General features: G+C 40.1%; 1 protein-coding gene across 3 annotated transcripts in view; it reads right to left on the minus strand.

The window, feature by feature from the left end:
• Positions 1-17,272, minus strand: part of BBS4 (Bardet-Biedl syndrome 4) — a 47,846-nt gene that overhangs the window by 8,460 nt on the left and 22,114 nt on the right. For 2 of the 3 annotated variants that reach the window (XM_025296195.3, XM_006056890.4), the window contains 5 exons: positions 12,855-12,934; positions 10,836-10,899; positions 9,474-9,585; positions 7,924-7,996; positions 1,956-2,009 (listed from right to left, as the gene is read on the minus strand). In XM_025296195.3, coding sequence (XP_025151980.2) covers positions 1,956-2,009; positions 7,924-7,996; positions 9,474-9,532 — 186 coding nt within the window. In that variant the 5' untranslated portion in view covers positions 9,533-9,585; positions 10,836-10,899; positions 12,855-12,934. Of the gene's footprint in view, positions 1-1,955; positions 2,010-7,923; positions 7,997-9,473; positions 9,586-10,835; positions 10,900-12,854; positions 12,935-16,056; positions 16,121-17,272 lie in introns of those variants that run through there. The other variant, XM_025296191.3, reaches the window with a different exon arrangement.

Genomic DNA, 17,272 nt, shown 5'->3' on the forward strand with positions numbered 1-17,272 from the left:
TCACCACCAGGAAAGGACAATGACTCCGTATGGCTAATGTAAAGAAAGAGCTCCCGCTCTATTCAAGTAGGAACATCACATTTCAGCAAATGTCCCAAAACATACCCAAACTGTGCTCATAGGACAGCTGGAAACATGAAATGTCCACCGCTAGTGCCACTTCGGGGGGCTTGTACAAGAGGATTAACCTTTTTGAGTGTTTTCTGCTTTTTGATGTCCATTCCCACGACTCATATTCCATATGTCAAGAGGGATATCATGGTACATAGAGAGTACTGCCCCAAACTTGACCCCGGCTGCACTGCTGACCAACTGCACACCCTTCTCCAGGGGGGACTTCATTTTCCTCACCAATAATTGGATAAATGAATGAATGTTCATTTATTCATTCAGTAGATATCATCGAGTGCCTACTGCTCTAGGTACTAGTATACCAAAGCTAACAGAAAACTCCTCACTCTGTTAGAGCTTATCTTGTAGATGATGATAAAGGCTGTTTAGTCCTTCACTGATTCAACAAGTATTTATATAAATGCCAGCTACTGTATTTGCTTAGCCTGTTAGCTTTACAGTAAAATCTAAATATAATTCTCCTCCTCCTCAGTTCAGGTCTGACCAAAAACCAAATCCAGCTCTCTCTCGGCTCAGAATAAGCCCATGAATAGATATGTACTTAGGAGAAGGCAATGGCAACCCACTCCAGTACTCTTGTCTGGAAAATCCCATGGATGGAGGAGCTTGGCAGGCTGCAGTCCATGGGGTCGCTAGGAGTCGGACACGACTGATCGACTTCACTTTCACTTTTCCCTTTCATGCATTGGAGAAGAAAATGGCAACCCACTCCAGTGTTCTTGCCTGGAGAATCCCAGGGATGGGGTAGCCTGGTGGGCTGCCGCCTATGGGGTCGCACAGAGTCGGACACAACTGAAGCGACTTAGCAGCAGCAGCAGATATGTACTTGCTTAAAGTTTCTCTGAAGAGAAAAAGCTCCTAACCAAGTATATAATAACACTGAAGAGCCATCTGCCCACAAAACCTAATCGACTAAATATGTATATTTTATTTGCACAGATACAGGTATTAATTGTTTTTATATGTCTCAGAAGAGCAAAAGTTATTCTCACACCTCAACTGCTGAGGTACAGTTGTTTTTTTTTTTTTTTTTTGAGAACCCCAAGGGATTGATTAGATTGCTTCAATTTACAAACTGGTACATATTAAATATTATCAACTAATTTAGGTTCTCAGTCCTGTCAGCACTGGAGAAAAGAAAATAAAACTTAAGTCACTAAGTGGGAGAACTATGAAGGAAACTAACCAACCCCACTTTTATTAACTTTTAGAGTTCTCAATAATTTGGTCTACCCCTCAGTTAAGATATATACATTTTTTCCCTTTATCTGAGTACCAGAATAAGCTCAAAAGTTTTATCTGATTATAAGAGTCTTGGGCACTACAGCCTAATCACAATGATATATAAAAATCTCACATGGAAAATAACCTTAAAAACTAAACTCTCACATCAAACTACTTAAGATTAAAAATTCATTTCCAATGACCTGAAAACTGAAATTTAAGATAGCTCACTTGGCCATAATTACACTTTTAAGACTTACAGATCCACTTTTTTATATTTAAATTTTATTGAACATTTGTGTTTCTATTCTGGAAAATTAAGGTATGAAAAAAAGAGAGGAAGAAAGGGATGAGATTGCCATTTCCTCTGTTTCTAGAATTTGTCACTTTCTTGTTAAAAGCAGGCGGAAAAAAACCAGATGAATAGTGACAAATGAAAATAAAAATGGGGGTAAATGTATATGGAACTTTCATTTTTTACTTCTAGAAGTCTCTGCAAGCAGTAGGAATAATACAACACAATCCATGGGACCTGTGTAAAAAGTGTACCCTCAGGGAAATCCCCAGCCAACTACTCACCCACCACCACCACAGATTACCTTGTCAAACTGTTTCAGATAAATGTAGCAAACTCCTAGGTTATGACAGATTTCCTACACACAAAAGAAAGGAAAACAAGTGTAAATTCCACAGTAATTATTAGAGTGTGAACAGGCATCTAGAGATTATTGCTGCTTGACAAAATTTAAGCTTGAAAATATGCACTATGGTTAGTTTTTTACTTGAATCTTATTCAGATTATAAGAGATAAAAGCAGAATAAACCAGTGATCTTCCTGGGCCTATGCAGTACCTTTGGGTGCACACCCAGCCCATTCCTATACCTTTCTTTCTCTCAGAGCTGCTCACGAAACAAACCCTTTGTGCCCTCTTCTCAGAAGAAACTACCACAGTCCCGTCTCCAGCTCTAAGGAGGGGTGTGGGTGTGGGTGTGGGTGTCAGACTTCTTTTCACAGGAATCTAGGAATTCACTCACTAGGTGATATGAACTTGGAGGCTGACAGTGCCATCTGGAGGCTACTACAATGGATTACAGATATGTGAAAAGTGAAAGTGTTAGTCGCTCAGTCGTATATGACTCTTTGTGACCCCACAGACAGTAGCCCACCAGGCTCCTCTCTTCAGGGGATTTTCCAGGCAAGAATACTAGAGTAGGTAGCCATTCCCTTCTCCAGGGGAACTTCCCTACTCAAGGATCAAATCCAGGTCTCCTGCATGGTCCTGTGCTGCAGGCTTCTGCAGACTGGCTCCAATTACAGATATGTAATTGGATATGTAATTGGGGCTTATCTACAGAAGTCTGCAGCACAGGTCAGCAAACTACGACCCATGGGACAAATCCACCCTCTGTCCCTTTTTGTAAATAAAGCTGTATAGAACACAGCCACTTGTTATGTATCTTCTGTGGTTCTTTCATAGAACTTCGGAGTTAAGTAATTGCAACAAAGACGGTATAAAGCCGCAAAGCTTAAAATATATACTAACTTGACCTTTACCCCCCCCCAAAAAGGTCAACCTCTGATCTACAGAAAGAAAAAAACAGCAGAAATGCAGAGAAGCTAATTTGGTTGCTGACAGCTTTCCAGTTCTAGTTCACTGCAAGATCAATCTGTATTTCGTGACCTTGTGTTCTATAAAATCTCTATAACTCCTTTATATTAAATCGTTTTTATTTAACGCAGCTTTAAAGAAAGGACAAGGCAAGGGTGAGGAAACTGCTCTTGGGAAACAGTAAGGACCATCTTGTTAATAGTGAGGAAGTGCAGAAGCACATGCAGACCCAGGAGTGTCCCTCTCTGAAGAAATATGAACCTTCAAGGGCTCAGAGACAACTGTTTAATGTTTTCCAAGTTGCCTAAAATAATAACAACAAAATAGCAATCAGTGATCCTATGCTACATGTTTTTCATATATATTACTTTAATTTTCCCAGCAAATCTGAAACATAAGTATAACAATTCTGATTTTAGCGATAAGGAAATTGAAACTCAGAGAAGTTAAGCAGTTTGCTTAATACAGAAAGCATCAGCACAGGGATTTTTTTTTCTTAGTTCTAAATCTTAAAGAATTTCAAGAACATGGAAGCAACCTAAATGTCCATCAACAGAGAAATGGATAAAGAAGACATGGTCATATATACAGTAGAATATTACTCAGCCATAAAAAATGAAAATGTACCATCTGCAGAGACTTAGATGCACCTAAAGACAGTCATTCAGAGTAAAGCAAGTCAGAAAGAGAAAAATATATATACTGTATAATATCACTTATATGTGAAATCTAGAAAGATGACACAGATGAGCTTATTTGCAAAGCAGAAACAGAGACACAGACATACCAAACAAACATATGGAACCAAGGAGGGGAGGGGCAGGGATGAACTGGGAGTAGTGATATATATGCACTACTATAAAAACCAGATAGACAATGAGGACCTACTGTACAGCACAGGGAACTCTACTCAATGCTATCTGGTGACCTAAATGGGAAGGAAATTCAAGGAAGAATTTGAATGGCTGATTCACTTTGCTGTACATCAGAAAATAACACAACATTGTAAAGCAACTATATATACTCCAATAAAAATAAAGTGAGATTGTGATGACCATTGCACAACTCTGTGAATATATTAAAAAACAATGAATCATCTACTTTCAATAGGTGAATTGCGTGGTATTTGAATTATATATCAATAAAGCTGATAAAAAGAAAGGAAAGGATTTCCCCGGTGGTCCAGTGGCTAAGAATCAGCCTGACAGTGCAGAGGACACTGGTTCAAACCCTGGTCCAGGAAAATTCCACATCTGTGGAACAACAAGCCCGTGCGCCACTACTACTGAGACGGCACTCTAGAGCCTCCCGAGCCACAGCCGCTGCGCCCACATGTCTAGAGTCTGTGCTCTGCAGCAAGAAGCCATCACAGGAGAGGCCTGCACACAAACGAAGAGCAGCCCCTGCTCACTGCAACTAGAGGAAGCCTGAGCACAGCAGCAGAGACCCAGTGCAGCCAAAATAAAGGAATAAATGTTAAAAAAAAAAAAGAAAGAAAGAAATGGTCTCAGATCGCTAAGAAGGGACTATTTTTAAAAAGAAAAAAAAAAAATTCAACATATATATATATATATATATATATATGTAGAGAATCACCATGTACTCATTGTCTTGCTCCAGCAACCATCCAATCCATACCCCCACATCCATCCCACTACTTCTGTAAGCAAATACCAGATAATGTTTTATCCACAAATATTTCAGTATGTACTTTTTATTATTTATATATGTATTTTTGGCTGTGCTGGCCCTTCACTACTGCACGTGCTTTCCTCTAGTTGTGGTGAGTGAGGGCTCCTCTCTGTTGCACAGCCTACTCGTTATGGTGGCTTCTCCTGTTACGGAGCACGGGCTCTAGGGCGCGCACGCACACGTGGCTCAGTCGTTGTGGTCCCCAGGCTCCAGAGCACAGGCTCACTAGTTGTGGTGCACGGGCTTAGTTGCTTCTTGGCATGTAGGATCTTCCCAGACCAGGACTTGAACCCATGTCTCCTGCATTGGCAGGCACACTCTTTACCACTGAGCCACCAGGGAAGTCCCTCAGTATGTACTTCCAAAGGATAAGATCTCTCTTTTATAAAATCTACCCACAATACCATTATCATATTTGGGGAAAAAAAATTAGTTACTGTTTAATATCTGATATTGAATCATGTTCAATTTCTGATAAATGACTCACATTACAATAAATTTTTCTTAAATCACAACCCAAAATATGTCCACACATTGCCAAGCAGTGGGATTTGAACTCAGGCCTGTCTCTAAAAGTAGGGCTGTAATTCTCCTCTCTCCACTCCACAAGTACATTCCACTTCATCACCCTTTAAGAATGTACACACGAATCTGGAGAGAGGAGAAATATAGCCTACTTGTCCTTTAATGTCCTAGAAGGTAACTAATGCCCCTACCCTTTTGAAAATATTTGCCATAGTTATTACTTGGCAAAACAACAGCAGTATGCCTTAAACAAACTGACAGCCAAGGAAATTTTTGAAATTTGAAAAGAAAACTAGAACAAATCAGTGTTAAGTTCTGTTTTTCATGGGGTGAGAGGATGCAGCAGACATCCTCCAAGGGCAGTTGATACAGTGGAAAAATTACAGGCCTAAAGTGAGGAATTCTGGATTCTAGACCTGAATTCTGGCTCCATTTCTGCCATTACCTCACTGTGTGCCCTTCAGCACGTCACTCCATCTCCAAAAGCCTCAGCTTCCTCATCTAAAAGTACAGGAAATCCTCCCTACTTAACAGCTGCTCCAAAAGTCCAATGAGATCATGGCAAGAGGAATTATTATTCTCCTGCTGCAGCTAGATTGTGGAATACCCTGATGAGTCCAAGAAAGTAGAGCTACAGGTTTTCTACAGGCCACAGGCACTCGTGAAGCATCAGGGCAGAGAATGGATGTTTGAGAAATGACCACCTCTACTGGCACCAATGGACTTGTTATCCCAGATGAGTAATACCAAATGAGCTCTTTCAACCAACTGGACATAAACATTCTCCCTTCCCCCCAATCCCGTCCCTGAGCTCACCTGTCTCACTTCCTCTCTATCTCCCTCTATGGACTCATTTTCTCTTCAGCTCAGCCCTTCAAAGTGTTTTTTCCAGGATACCATCCTCAGCTCACTGCAGAGTGATCTCATCCAATTTCATGGTTTTAATCATCACCTTTGTGTTGACTCCAAAACATGTGTCTCTATCCCAGAACACTTGAGCTTCAGATTTCTATATACAGCCATGTACTGGATACATCTCAATTTAGATATCCTACCAGAAGCTACAATTCATCATGTCCATAATCTTCTGAAAATAGGATTTAATTCTAATTTGTTATCACCACCCTCTCCCCTAACTTGCTTCTCTTCCTTCCTTATTTCCTGGTTGATTGTCCCATAAACCACCAATCCATCTTTGCATCTGCAGCCCAGTGCCTGGCACACAGCTGACATTCACTTGTTGAAAAAAGTGACTAAATGAACAAAAGAGTAACTCACTTTTCCTTTATCTGTAGCTTTACTTTGGCCTTTGGCTATAAAATACTCAATGGCATAAAGACTTAAACATCTCAGTCTTCAGATCTGCAGAAAAGTGACTGACAAACACATCTAAAAAATAATAGGGCCATAAGAACTGCAGGGAAAACCCATGCTAGCTCTTTCTACTAATCAATCTAATCCTTCACCCTTCGATATATCTAGGAATCTCCTTCACTCTTAGATGTATCTTTCTAAGAATCACAGGTATTTTGAAAAAACCATCAGCATGAAAAAGAAGAACCAAAATAAAGAGAGGAAGAAAAAGATAATTGTGGAAAGCAGAAGAGAACTTCAAAGGGTCAGAGACATGAAGAGGCAACTGTAAGAAAAGACAAAGTTCTTGAAAATTAAAAATATAATTACTGAAATAAAAAATACTGAGTATGAATATAGCCAAAAACAAAAATTATGATTTGGAAGATATGATTGAGGAAATATCTCTGAATGTACAGCAAAGACAAGGATGTGGAAAATATGAGAGGCAAGTCAGAAGACAATGAAAGCAGATGCAGAACGTGTAACCGAGTAGGGAACGTGTGGCAGATGCTGCTGGTTGCCTCCCTAATGCTCACTCTCTCTGATTACCTTACGAACAGAAACCTAACCACATTCAGAGTGACAATGTGTTCAACCTAAAAACTATATTTCCCAGTCTTCTTTACAAAACAGGTAGTTGATATAATGTACGTGGAAGTCTATTGGGGATTTCTGGGAAAGTTATACTTTCTTGATAAAGGTTATGTCTTTTTCTCTTTGTTGCCTCCTCTTTCTCCCACTAGATGATGACGTGGTGTCAGAGCTGTAGCAGCCATCTTGTAGCCATGAAGAAAAAGTCTCAATGTTGTTGTCAAATCAATGTCAGTAACTACTTACCTGGGCTTCTTGTTACATAAGAAAAAAATAAACTCATAATTTGTAAAGTCAATGTTTAATGTTTTGTTGCAGTTACACACAGCCTAAATGATACAGACAATGGAGAGGAAAAAATAATCGAAGAACTACTCAAAAAAAACCACCTCTCTATCCAAAGGCAAGGGTCTTTAAAGTGAAAGACCCAATTGAATGCAAGAGAAAAGAAACACATCATGACAACTATTACTGGTATTTCAGAATTCTAATAATAAACAGAAAATCCTCAAAGGTTCTAGACAGGAGAGTGGGGTTATCAACAAGAATGAGACTAGTAACAGACTACTCATCAACAATACTTACAGCAAGAAGCTTGGCAGCATTGTCTCCTGAGTTATGAGCAAACCTAAGTTTTGATTTTATACCTAGGCCAAATCATCAATCAAGTGTGAGGATAAAATAAAGACAGTTTTGGCATGTAATAACTCAGTAATAAATACAAATGATAGCCCATATGAGAAATGAACCATCAGCATGTTACTAATAACAAAGAACAAAGTTCCCTACTTACCCAGTCTTTCTGATTAAGTTTAGCTGCTTCATTATATACTTCAATGGCAGCTTTATGTTTTCCCAAAAGAAATCTGGGGAAGAAACACATTTTCTGTAATTATTAACATAAAGCTTTTTATAAGACCAACCCCACTAGTCCCACATTTGACTCATCTTCCAGCCAGCAGAGAATTTTGGAAGCCTCTTCCCTATGAGTGGCTTGTGTGGGTTTAGCCAGTGAGACTCTTATATACCAACAGCAGAAGCTCTTGGTAGGGACAGAGCTGGTAGCTATTCCAAGGCCTTGGTCCCATTCTATACCAATTTTAGTGAAAGCATTAGTTGCTTAGTCGTGTCCAACTCTGCAAACCCATGGATTGTAGCTTGCCCAGATCCTCTGTCCATGGAATTCTCTAGGCAAGAATACTGGAGTTGGTAGCCATTCCCTTCTCCAGGGGATCTTCCTGACCCAGGGATTGAACCCAGGTCTCCTGTGTCTCCTGCACTGCAGATGGATTGTTTACCATCTGAGCCACCGGGGAAGCCCCAATTTTAATGAAAGTCTTGTGTATTTTCCCCAATGTACAAATAAATGTAGACGAAGAAACAAGCCAAATTAATTCCACGTTAAACAAGAATTGCCACAATTTTTCATCATCATGTATTAGGGACATGCCCTTCTCTTCCAAACTAAGTCTCTCCTTGATACTAATTCTGGAGACACAGGGGAAAATCAGCCTCTGTGCAAAGACAGTGCAGGTATCGATGACACTGCAGGTTGGAAAGTGAGGGTGGGAACTCCACAGGTGACACTCTACTACTCTGGAGTAGTACAGCTGCTGCTGCTGCTGCTAAGTCGCTTCAGTTGTGTCCAACTCTGCGCAACCCCCATTGACGGCAGCCTACCAGGCTCCCCCGTCCCTGGGATTCTCCAGGCAAGAACACTGGAGTGGGTTGCCATATCCTTCTCCAATGCATGAAAGTGAAAAGTGAAAGTGAAGTCGCTCAGTCGTGTCCAGCTCTTAGTGACCCCATGGACTGCAGCCCACCAGGCTCCTCTGTCCATGGGATTTTCCAGGCAAGAGTACTGGAGTGGGGTGCCATTGCCTTCTCCAAGTAGTAAAGCTATTAGTACTTAAAAGCTTATAAAGATTCTAGAGAATGCCAGAATCCAGGAGCCTTCAGAGGCTTAACAAACACTTAAACACTACAAAACAGAACAAACACTTAACAAACACTACAAAACTACTGTGTATATAGTATTATGCTAAGTATTGGAACAGTAGGCAAGAAAAATTCCATGGGTTGGCAATATGATTAGGGTACTTGAAGCACAAAATGTTACTATTTGAGAAATACTATCAGTGCTCTCCTATCAAAGTAGAATATGCAGTGTTCGAAATACTCAGTTGCTTTATACTGGTTATCTCATTTTCTCAAATTTCAAAATTAATCCACACTCTTCAAAGTGAATTCGTTACACTTCTCTGTAAGCAAGTCCCAGCCTGAGAATGCACTTTACACTATTCTCCACCAGTGCCCGAAGGCCTCCAGGCTGCCAATACTCACAAAGATCTGGCCACCTGCTTGAGGTTATCAGCACACTGAGGGCTGAGAAAAGCACACATCTGAAAGAGTCTTAGGGATTCTTGGATATTTCCTTCCAGGCGAAATATCAAAGCTGCCAAGAGAGAGAAAACATAGAAAATAAAATCATGTTCTAAGAATGGAGCCTGGCATGTGAAAAATTGGAGAAAGAGGGAAGTAGGAAATCTTATCAAAGAAACCCCTTGGATAACTGTGTCTTAAAATACAATCAGATATGACTTCAGATGGATTGAAACAAGCAGCAAAGTTGGTGATGAGCTAAAACCTTTTTTTAAGGTATCTGGGACCTACCTATTTCTCCACTCCCAGCTTCCAACAGGCAGATAATCGGGTGCCTTGTAAATTATTCCAGAAACTCTTCACTGTAAGAACATTCTTATAGCTCCTATCAGATGCGCTATTTATCACGGTAATTCCAACTTCACCTGATAGTTTTCAGAGAGTACACCCAAATGGGGCAAGTGCAATCAAAAACCCAAGTCCAACAAGGAGATGCTGGCAAAGAATGCAGTAATATTTCAGAGTTGGTTCTCAGTCTAGCAACCAATCAGAATCAATCATTTTTTCCTAGGCCTAAGTTTTCAGAAGATTTACATGCTTAAGTAGTATGAGGCACTGTAAGTCTGGAACTGGTGATATTGGGAATAAATAAACATTATTTTGCCACAATGTCCTAGATATGTTAATGTATTACCAATTACATCAGAAAATTGCATATTAATCTGAAGACTACAAATGCAGAGTGGGAAACAAAACCATTCATTTACATCAAAGAGTCAGAAAGTTCCTGGTGCCCAAGTAGCAACCAAGGACGCTACTTGGGCACCACAGAGTAAAATTCCAGTCAATCCCTCTAATCCCTATATTATTCAGTCCCTGTAATATTTGATTTCTGATGACTTCCATTTATTCTCTGCTTTGTCCTGTATACCTCTAAGCTTCTTCCCTTCATCCTGACTCCCGTACAAAAAATCCTCAAGCTTTTTCTCATCTCTTCTAGCTTGACTACAAAGAATTCTTGAAAAGCCTCTTCTGGGCCCAACACTGCTGCAGGAGGCAGCGACCCTAACAACAATTCTGAAAAACACTAGCCAGAAACTAGAATGGGGTGAAGGACAGTAGCAAGATTTTTAACAGAACTAGTCATTTCTGAGGTCAAATCCAGCACAATAATTATGTTCTGATTTCAAAAAAACAGTAATACTAAGCAAGAGATTTGTGGAACATTTACTTGAATTTAAGTATTTCTTAAGTTGTTCTTTTTCCAGAATCTAGGCCGAGTGTGCATTTCTCTAGCAAGAAGAGAAGAAATATATGTCTCACCTTGGACATAGATAGCATATTCACATAACCCATGAGTCTCCTGAAGCTGTTCTTTGATAAGAGCCTGAAAAAGAAACAAACAATACTTCTGAGTAGTGGTTAAGTGTCTTCAAATGTTTTTAAGTAAAGGAAGACATGGACACCTGTCTGCTGTCACCTTGTTTGATCTATACACTGAGCACATCATGAGAAATGCCAGGCTGGATAAGTTACAAGCTGGAATCAAGATAGGTGGGAGAAACATCAAAAACCTCAGATATGCAAACGGTACCACCCTGATGGCAGAGAGCGCGGGGGAACTGAAAGGCCTCTTGATGAGGGTGAAGGGGGAGAATGGAAGAGCCGGCTTAAAACTAAATATTGATAAAACTAGATTCTGGCATCCCCCCCGGCAGATGCAGGGGGGGAAATGTGGAAATAGTGACAGATTTCCTCTTCTAGGGCTCTAAGATCACTGTGGATGGTGCCTGCAACCACGAAATCAGAGGACATTTGCTTCTTGGCAGGAAAGCTATGACAAACCTAAACAGGGTGTCGAAAAGCAGAGACACTGCTCTGCCGACAAAGGCCCAAGTAGTCAAGGCTGTGGTCTTCCCAGTGGTCACATACAGTTATGAGAGGTGGACCATAAAGAAGGCAGAGTGCCAAAGAGTTGATGCCTTCGCACTGTGGTGCTGGAGAGGACTCCTGAGAGTCCCTTGGACAGCAAGGAGATCAAACCAGTCAATCTTAAGGGAAATCAGCCCTGAATCTTCACTGGAAGGACAGACGCTGAGGCTGAGACTCCAGTATTTTGGTCATCTGATGCGAACAGCCAGCCTCACGGGAGAGGTCCCTGATGCTGGGAAGGATTGAGGGTGGAGGGAGAAGAGGGCGTCGGAAGATGGGATGGCTGGATGGCATCACCGATGCAATGGACATGAACTTGAGCAAACTTTGGGAGATGGTGATGGACAGAGAAGCCTGGCGTGTTGCAATCCACAGGATCACAAAGAGTCAGACACAACTGAACAACAAGACATGGACAAGGAGTATATGTGAGGAATCAAGAGATAGGAAAAAAGAAGCAATAGGTACAGAAGGAAGCAGGTAAATTTGGCTACAGAAAGTTGAATTTGAAATGTCTGTGAAGCATTCAGTACGCATCAGACTGATCTGGCAATCAGGAAGAAGTGTGCAGAACAAGCAGAGAAAAGAGTCAAGGACAGTACACAGGGACAGCCCTAATTCTTAAGAAACAAGCAAAGGAAGAGAAGCCGAAAGAAACAGAAAAGGTGGTCAATAAAGGAAAGGGGAAATAAAGATAGTATCACAGAAGGAAAAAAAAACTTTCCAAATCCATACTGGAACAAAACATTGCTAGTTCTTTGCACTGCTGTGGGTACAAATGTGACAGGTACAAAAATCACAACCTTAAAAGCATTACAAAGCTCTGAATGCCAAAAAAAGACAATACCAAGGATATATTTTGCATGATGATACTATTCTCTGCCAGCAAGTATGTAACATATATACCGTCACCAAAGTTTAGAGAAAAGAAAATACAAATGGTTTTAAAATACACAAAGGATCAAGCTCACCAGAAGAATTATGAAATAAAAGTGAAACACCATTTTTCACCTATCCAGAGATCAAAAAGTTAAACACTATGCTGATTTGAACATATGCTGTCCACCATAAGACCAATACGTCCCAGAGAGTAGCAGCTCCTTCAGCCTGGTCTTGAAAAGGGAAGACACGTGGAGCACACTGGAACCTGCTCCACAGACTGTGGCTAAACCCCACCAACCATAGCCGATCTGAAGGCCTACAAGGAATAAATAAGGCCACTGATATTCTGAGGTTGTTTGTTAAGCAGCATTATCACAGCAAAAGCTAACTGATACACAAAATGTGAAGAAACAAGATTTCACACATTATTAAAATAATGGGTTATTACCTGCCATACAAACTGAGTGACAGACACACATGCTTAATCAAAGCCTGCCTCTCGTGTTCTCTATCACCGCAGCCTCTCACCTTGCATGCTTCATAATCCTTCTGGATATAATAGAGATGTATCAACCAGTTCTGCTTCTCCAAAATAGGAAACTCTGGAGCTGGGAAACATATTTTGACAAAAACAAACAGTCATTGTTAGGTTTTCTCCTTGAGCATTGTCCTCATGTCTAAACTAACCAAAAGGAGACTAATATCATGTTAAATTCTTCATGCTGCTGACCATTTTTAACCAAAGTGTATTAAAAATGTGTGGATTATTACATTAAGAGATACTTGTCCTACTAGTACAAATTCAATATATATTCCTGTACAGTTTGTGTGGTTCATAATATCAGTTTCTCAACTGATAACTTGCCTGAAGGGAAAAACAGAATCATCCTTTCCCTCTTTTCCTTTCTCTCTCTTCCAGGTTTTGGAAGGTGAATAAAATGACTTTCCAAAAGATATTTCAGGAGTGTTACTAACAAAATATATATAACATAGTTAATATCACATCTAACAGATCAGAGGACCAAAAATAGCTAAACACAGTCTTAGCAATAGCTCAAATGTGAAACGTTATACTGTTGCCCAGTAATGAGAAGTCAACAAGGAGAAAAATATTTCAGACACCTCAGACACTGAAAATGATTCACGAGAGAGAAACTATGAGTTACTATTCCTTTGAATTCAATTAAATTATAGGTAAAAATTCATTAAGAAGTTAGCTTTTCTATAGTAAAAAGGGAGACAGTTATTCACACCAACCTCAGAACACTGGAGACCTCAAGGAAGAAGGAAGAATGAATTAGAAATCAATAAGGAGAATTAAACTCTTTAATGCTTTAGCTATCAAAAAAATTAAAAGCTCTAAAATATATAAGGCTAAATGTTTTTATTTATTAAATCTGGTCTGTAAGCACATGGGTATTTGTTATTTTTTATGCATTTTAATACATGTTTGAGGTATTCCCTGATTAGTTTAATGGTCACTTTTTTTTTTTGGCCACACCACACCACATATGGGATCTTAGTTCCAAGACTAAGGATGAAACCTGCATCCCCTGCAGTGGAGACTGAACCACTGGACCACGGGGGAAGTTCTGGTGTTCTCTTATTTTTCAAAATGTAAAAGAAAGGGTACACCAGGGGAAGAAAGGGAAATGATTTGTAATCATTCTGTTCCAGAACCTTAGGCGATATAACAACAAAAAACCCAAGACTTACATGTGCATAATATTAATATGATGGGAAGGAAAAAAGCTTACTGTGACCCAGAATTAACATTGAAAGTGAAAGTCACTCAGTCATGTCTCTTTATGACCCCATGGACCATAGAGTCCATGGAATTCTCCAGGCCAGAATACTGGAGTGGGAAGCCTTTTCCTTCTCCAGAGGATCTTCCCAAATTAGGGATCAAACCCAGGTCTCCCACATTGCAGGAGGATTCTTTACCAAGCTGAGCCACAATTAAGAATGCTTTTTTCTTTTCCAATAAGGAATAACAATGGAGTTTATAAAGTGAAATTATGACAGAAATATGGATATGATTTTATAAATAAGAAGAAAGCAAAGATTAAATGTTAAGCAACCTAAGTCTTCATTTTCCAATTACCCACATTCTCTGACTGGGATCACCCTTCTTCTAGTCAGTAGGGCTTATGTGAGACTCTTCAAAGACTTTTTTTTCCTTCCTTCTCTTCCCCTGAGCCCCATCAATCATCAGATATTAGCTATTCCTGTTCTGCCTAACTAACCATTTCCAAAGTTAAATTTCCTACAGAAGACCAGACAAATCAAGCTTAAAGGCAGATGTGAGTGGGTGTGCATGCAATCTTAAAGCAAGTCTCAACTGTATGACTTACCTCACTGTTAACCTACCCCTTCTCTAAAGGAAAGGAGACACTGAATCCTTTGAGTTTATAATATCACTATCACTGCTTCTATAGCCTAAAGAAAATTTATAAAATGCAAATTTGAGTCTTTCTTATTATTAAAATCTTGGACTTCCTGGGTGGCACTAGTGGTAAAGAACCTGCCAGCCAATGCAGGAGACATAAGAGATGCAGGTTCAATCCCTGGGTTGGGAAGATCCCCTGGAGAAGGGCCTGGCAACCCACTCCAGTATTCTTGCCTGGAGAATACCATGGACAGAGGACTCTAGTAGGCTATAGTCCAAAGGTTCGCAAAGAGTTGGACATGACTGAAACAACTTAGCACACACACACAGTATTATTAAAATCTAACAATAAAAGATGAACTATTTTTTGTGTTCCATGGGTGAAGAATGGGAGAAAAAAAAAGTTCAATTTGTAAAGTATCTCAAGGGCCCAGAGGCTAATGAAATAGAGTAGGAATTAGAAGAAGGGAAAGCACCACCAAATTCAAGTGCCTAACAGTCATTTCTGGAGAAGGCAATGGCACCCCACTCCAGTACTCTTGCCTGGAAAATCCCATGGACAGAGGAGCCTGGTAGGCTGCAGTCCATGGGGTTGCTAAGAGTCGGACACAACTGAGTGACTTCCCTTTCACTTTTCTGCATTGGAGAAGGAAATGGCAACCCACTCCAGTGTTCTTGCCTGGAGAATCCCAGGGACGGGGGAGCCTGGTGGGCTGCCGTCTATGGGGTCGCAGAGTCGGACACGACTGAAGCGACTTAGCAGCAGCAGCAACGGTCATTTCACACTCTGGATGATAGCTTGTCTAAAAGTTAAAAGAACTCTAGGTTCACCAAAGACTTTACAGATCATTACAGTGCCATGTATTGTCCTATTATTGTGTAATCTTGGAAAACTTAGTTTCCTCATCTATAAAAAACTCATTCATTCAACAAATATTCACTGAGTACCAACCACATGCCAGGCACTGTTCTAAGCAATGGGGATACAAAAGTGAACAAAACTGATTATAAGCTTCCAGGGAGCTTGTAATCAGGGCAGAGTTGGGGGCTGGTAAGAGAGTACTAGCAGAAGGGACAGATGATAATAAAATACCCATTATTAGTGCTATATTCCTCACACTTAAGTAGAAGGATCAGGGGATAAAATATCCCCACAGAGTTGTGAGGACTGAATGACAATACAAATAAAGAGATTCGAGTACTGTCTGGTACACAGTAAGCCCTAAGGAAGGGCTAGCTGTTGATGTTATTTTTACCATTATTATTAGTCAGTTTTGAAGATGAGGAAATTCTAGATACCACAGAAATCCCTATGAATCCTGAATTTAGTTAGAATTTTACCTGTAAATGTGTAAGCTGAATTTCTTGTACTCCAGATCATTGCTCAGTCAAATTCCCCCTACAAACAGGGATACTGGTTCATACATGCTTTCCCAAGTTTTAGGAGAATTACCTATTTGATAGATCCTAAAAACAATAAGACGTTTAAGTGCAAAGTAGAGCCTCCTCCTGTATTTTATAGCAGAGCAAGGTAGTCATCTCCCATGCTACACTAAATTTAGCAGTCTATATTACCATGGAGGTCAGGTAACCAGCTGATAAGATAATGACACAGTAAGTCTTTCAGCTGTTTGTAAAAAAGATCTCACTTAGCACACTGCCCCCTCCCATTTTTTATCAAGACAAGGTAAAGCCTTTCAGGTGACTGTAAAAAGACCTGATTCACATCCCCAGCTCCCACATGGCTCTCCACCATCACCAAGGCAGTGGCAGTGGAAGGCTGGGGACCTAGCAACAATACTCCCTTGCCCTTCTCTTCTCCTGTCCCCATTCCACTCTTTTGTGACGTCTCTTTCTTTCCTCCTCTTAAGAATACACCAGACACGTCTTCAACAATTCCATAACCAAACAAACATGACATCTCAAGAATTCTTCCCTGTAATTTGCCCTATTGTATTTTTATTCTCATAAAAATAACCAAAATTCAATATATTACATTGATTAACGGTAGTGAATAGCATCCTGGATATACAAATGTTGTTGCTTAATAACTAAGTTGCGTCCGACTCTTTGCGACCTCATGGACAGCAGCATGCCAGGATTCCCTGTCCTTCACTCTCTCTTGGGAGTTTGCTCAAACTCATGTATATTGAGTTGATGATGCCATCAACCATCTCATCCTCTGTTGCCCCCGGCTCCTTCTGCCCTCTATCTTTCCCAGCATCTGGGATGTTGAGCAGAAAATTATAGTGCTTTGAATTTTTAATTAAGAAATTTTCTACAATGACTAAGGTTTTTGTAAGTACATTATAATTGAACACTTCTTTGGTAACAGATCTTGTTAAGGAGAAGACACGTAGCACATAGGATTTTTACATGTAGAAGTCCAATCTTCAATCAGTAACAGACTTCTGTGAGACTTAGAGCAAGTAAGTTAAGTCTCTGGGCCTCCATTTTCCCCCTATAATTTTCACTGGAGAAAATTATGAAAAATCTGCAAGTAGTTATTCAACAAGTTAATTTCCTCATATTAAAATAGGAACTATAATACTTTTCT

This window comes from Bubalus bubalis, chromosome 11, assembly GCF_019923935.1.
Source record: "Bubalus bubalis isolate 160015118507 breed Murrah chromosome 11, NDDB_SH_1, whole genome shotgun sequence".
NCBI classification, from domain to species: domain Eukaryota; kingdom Metazoa; phylum Chordata; class Mammalia; order Artiodactyla; family Bovidae; genus Bubalus; species Bubalus bubalis.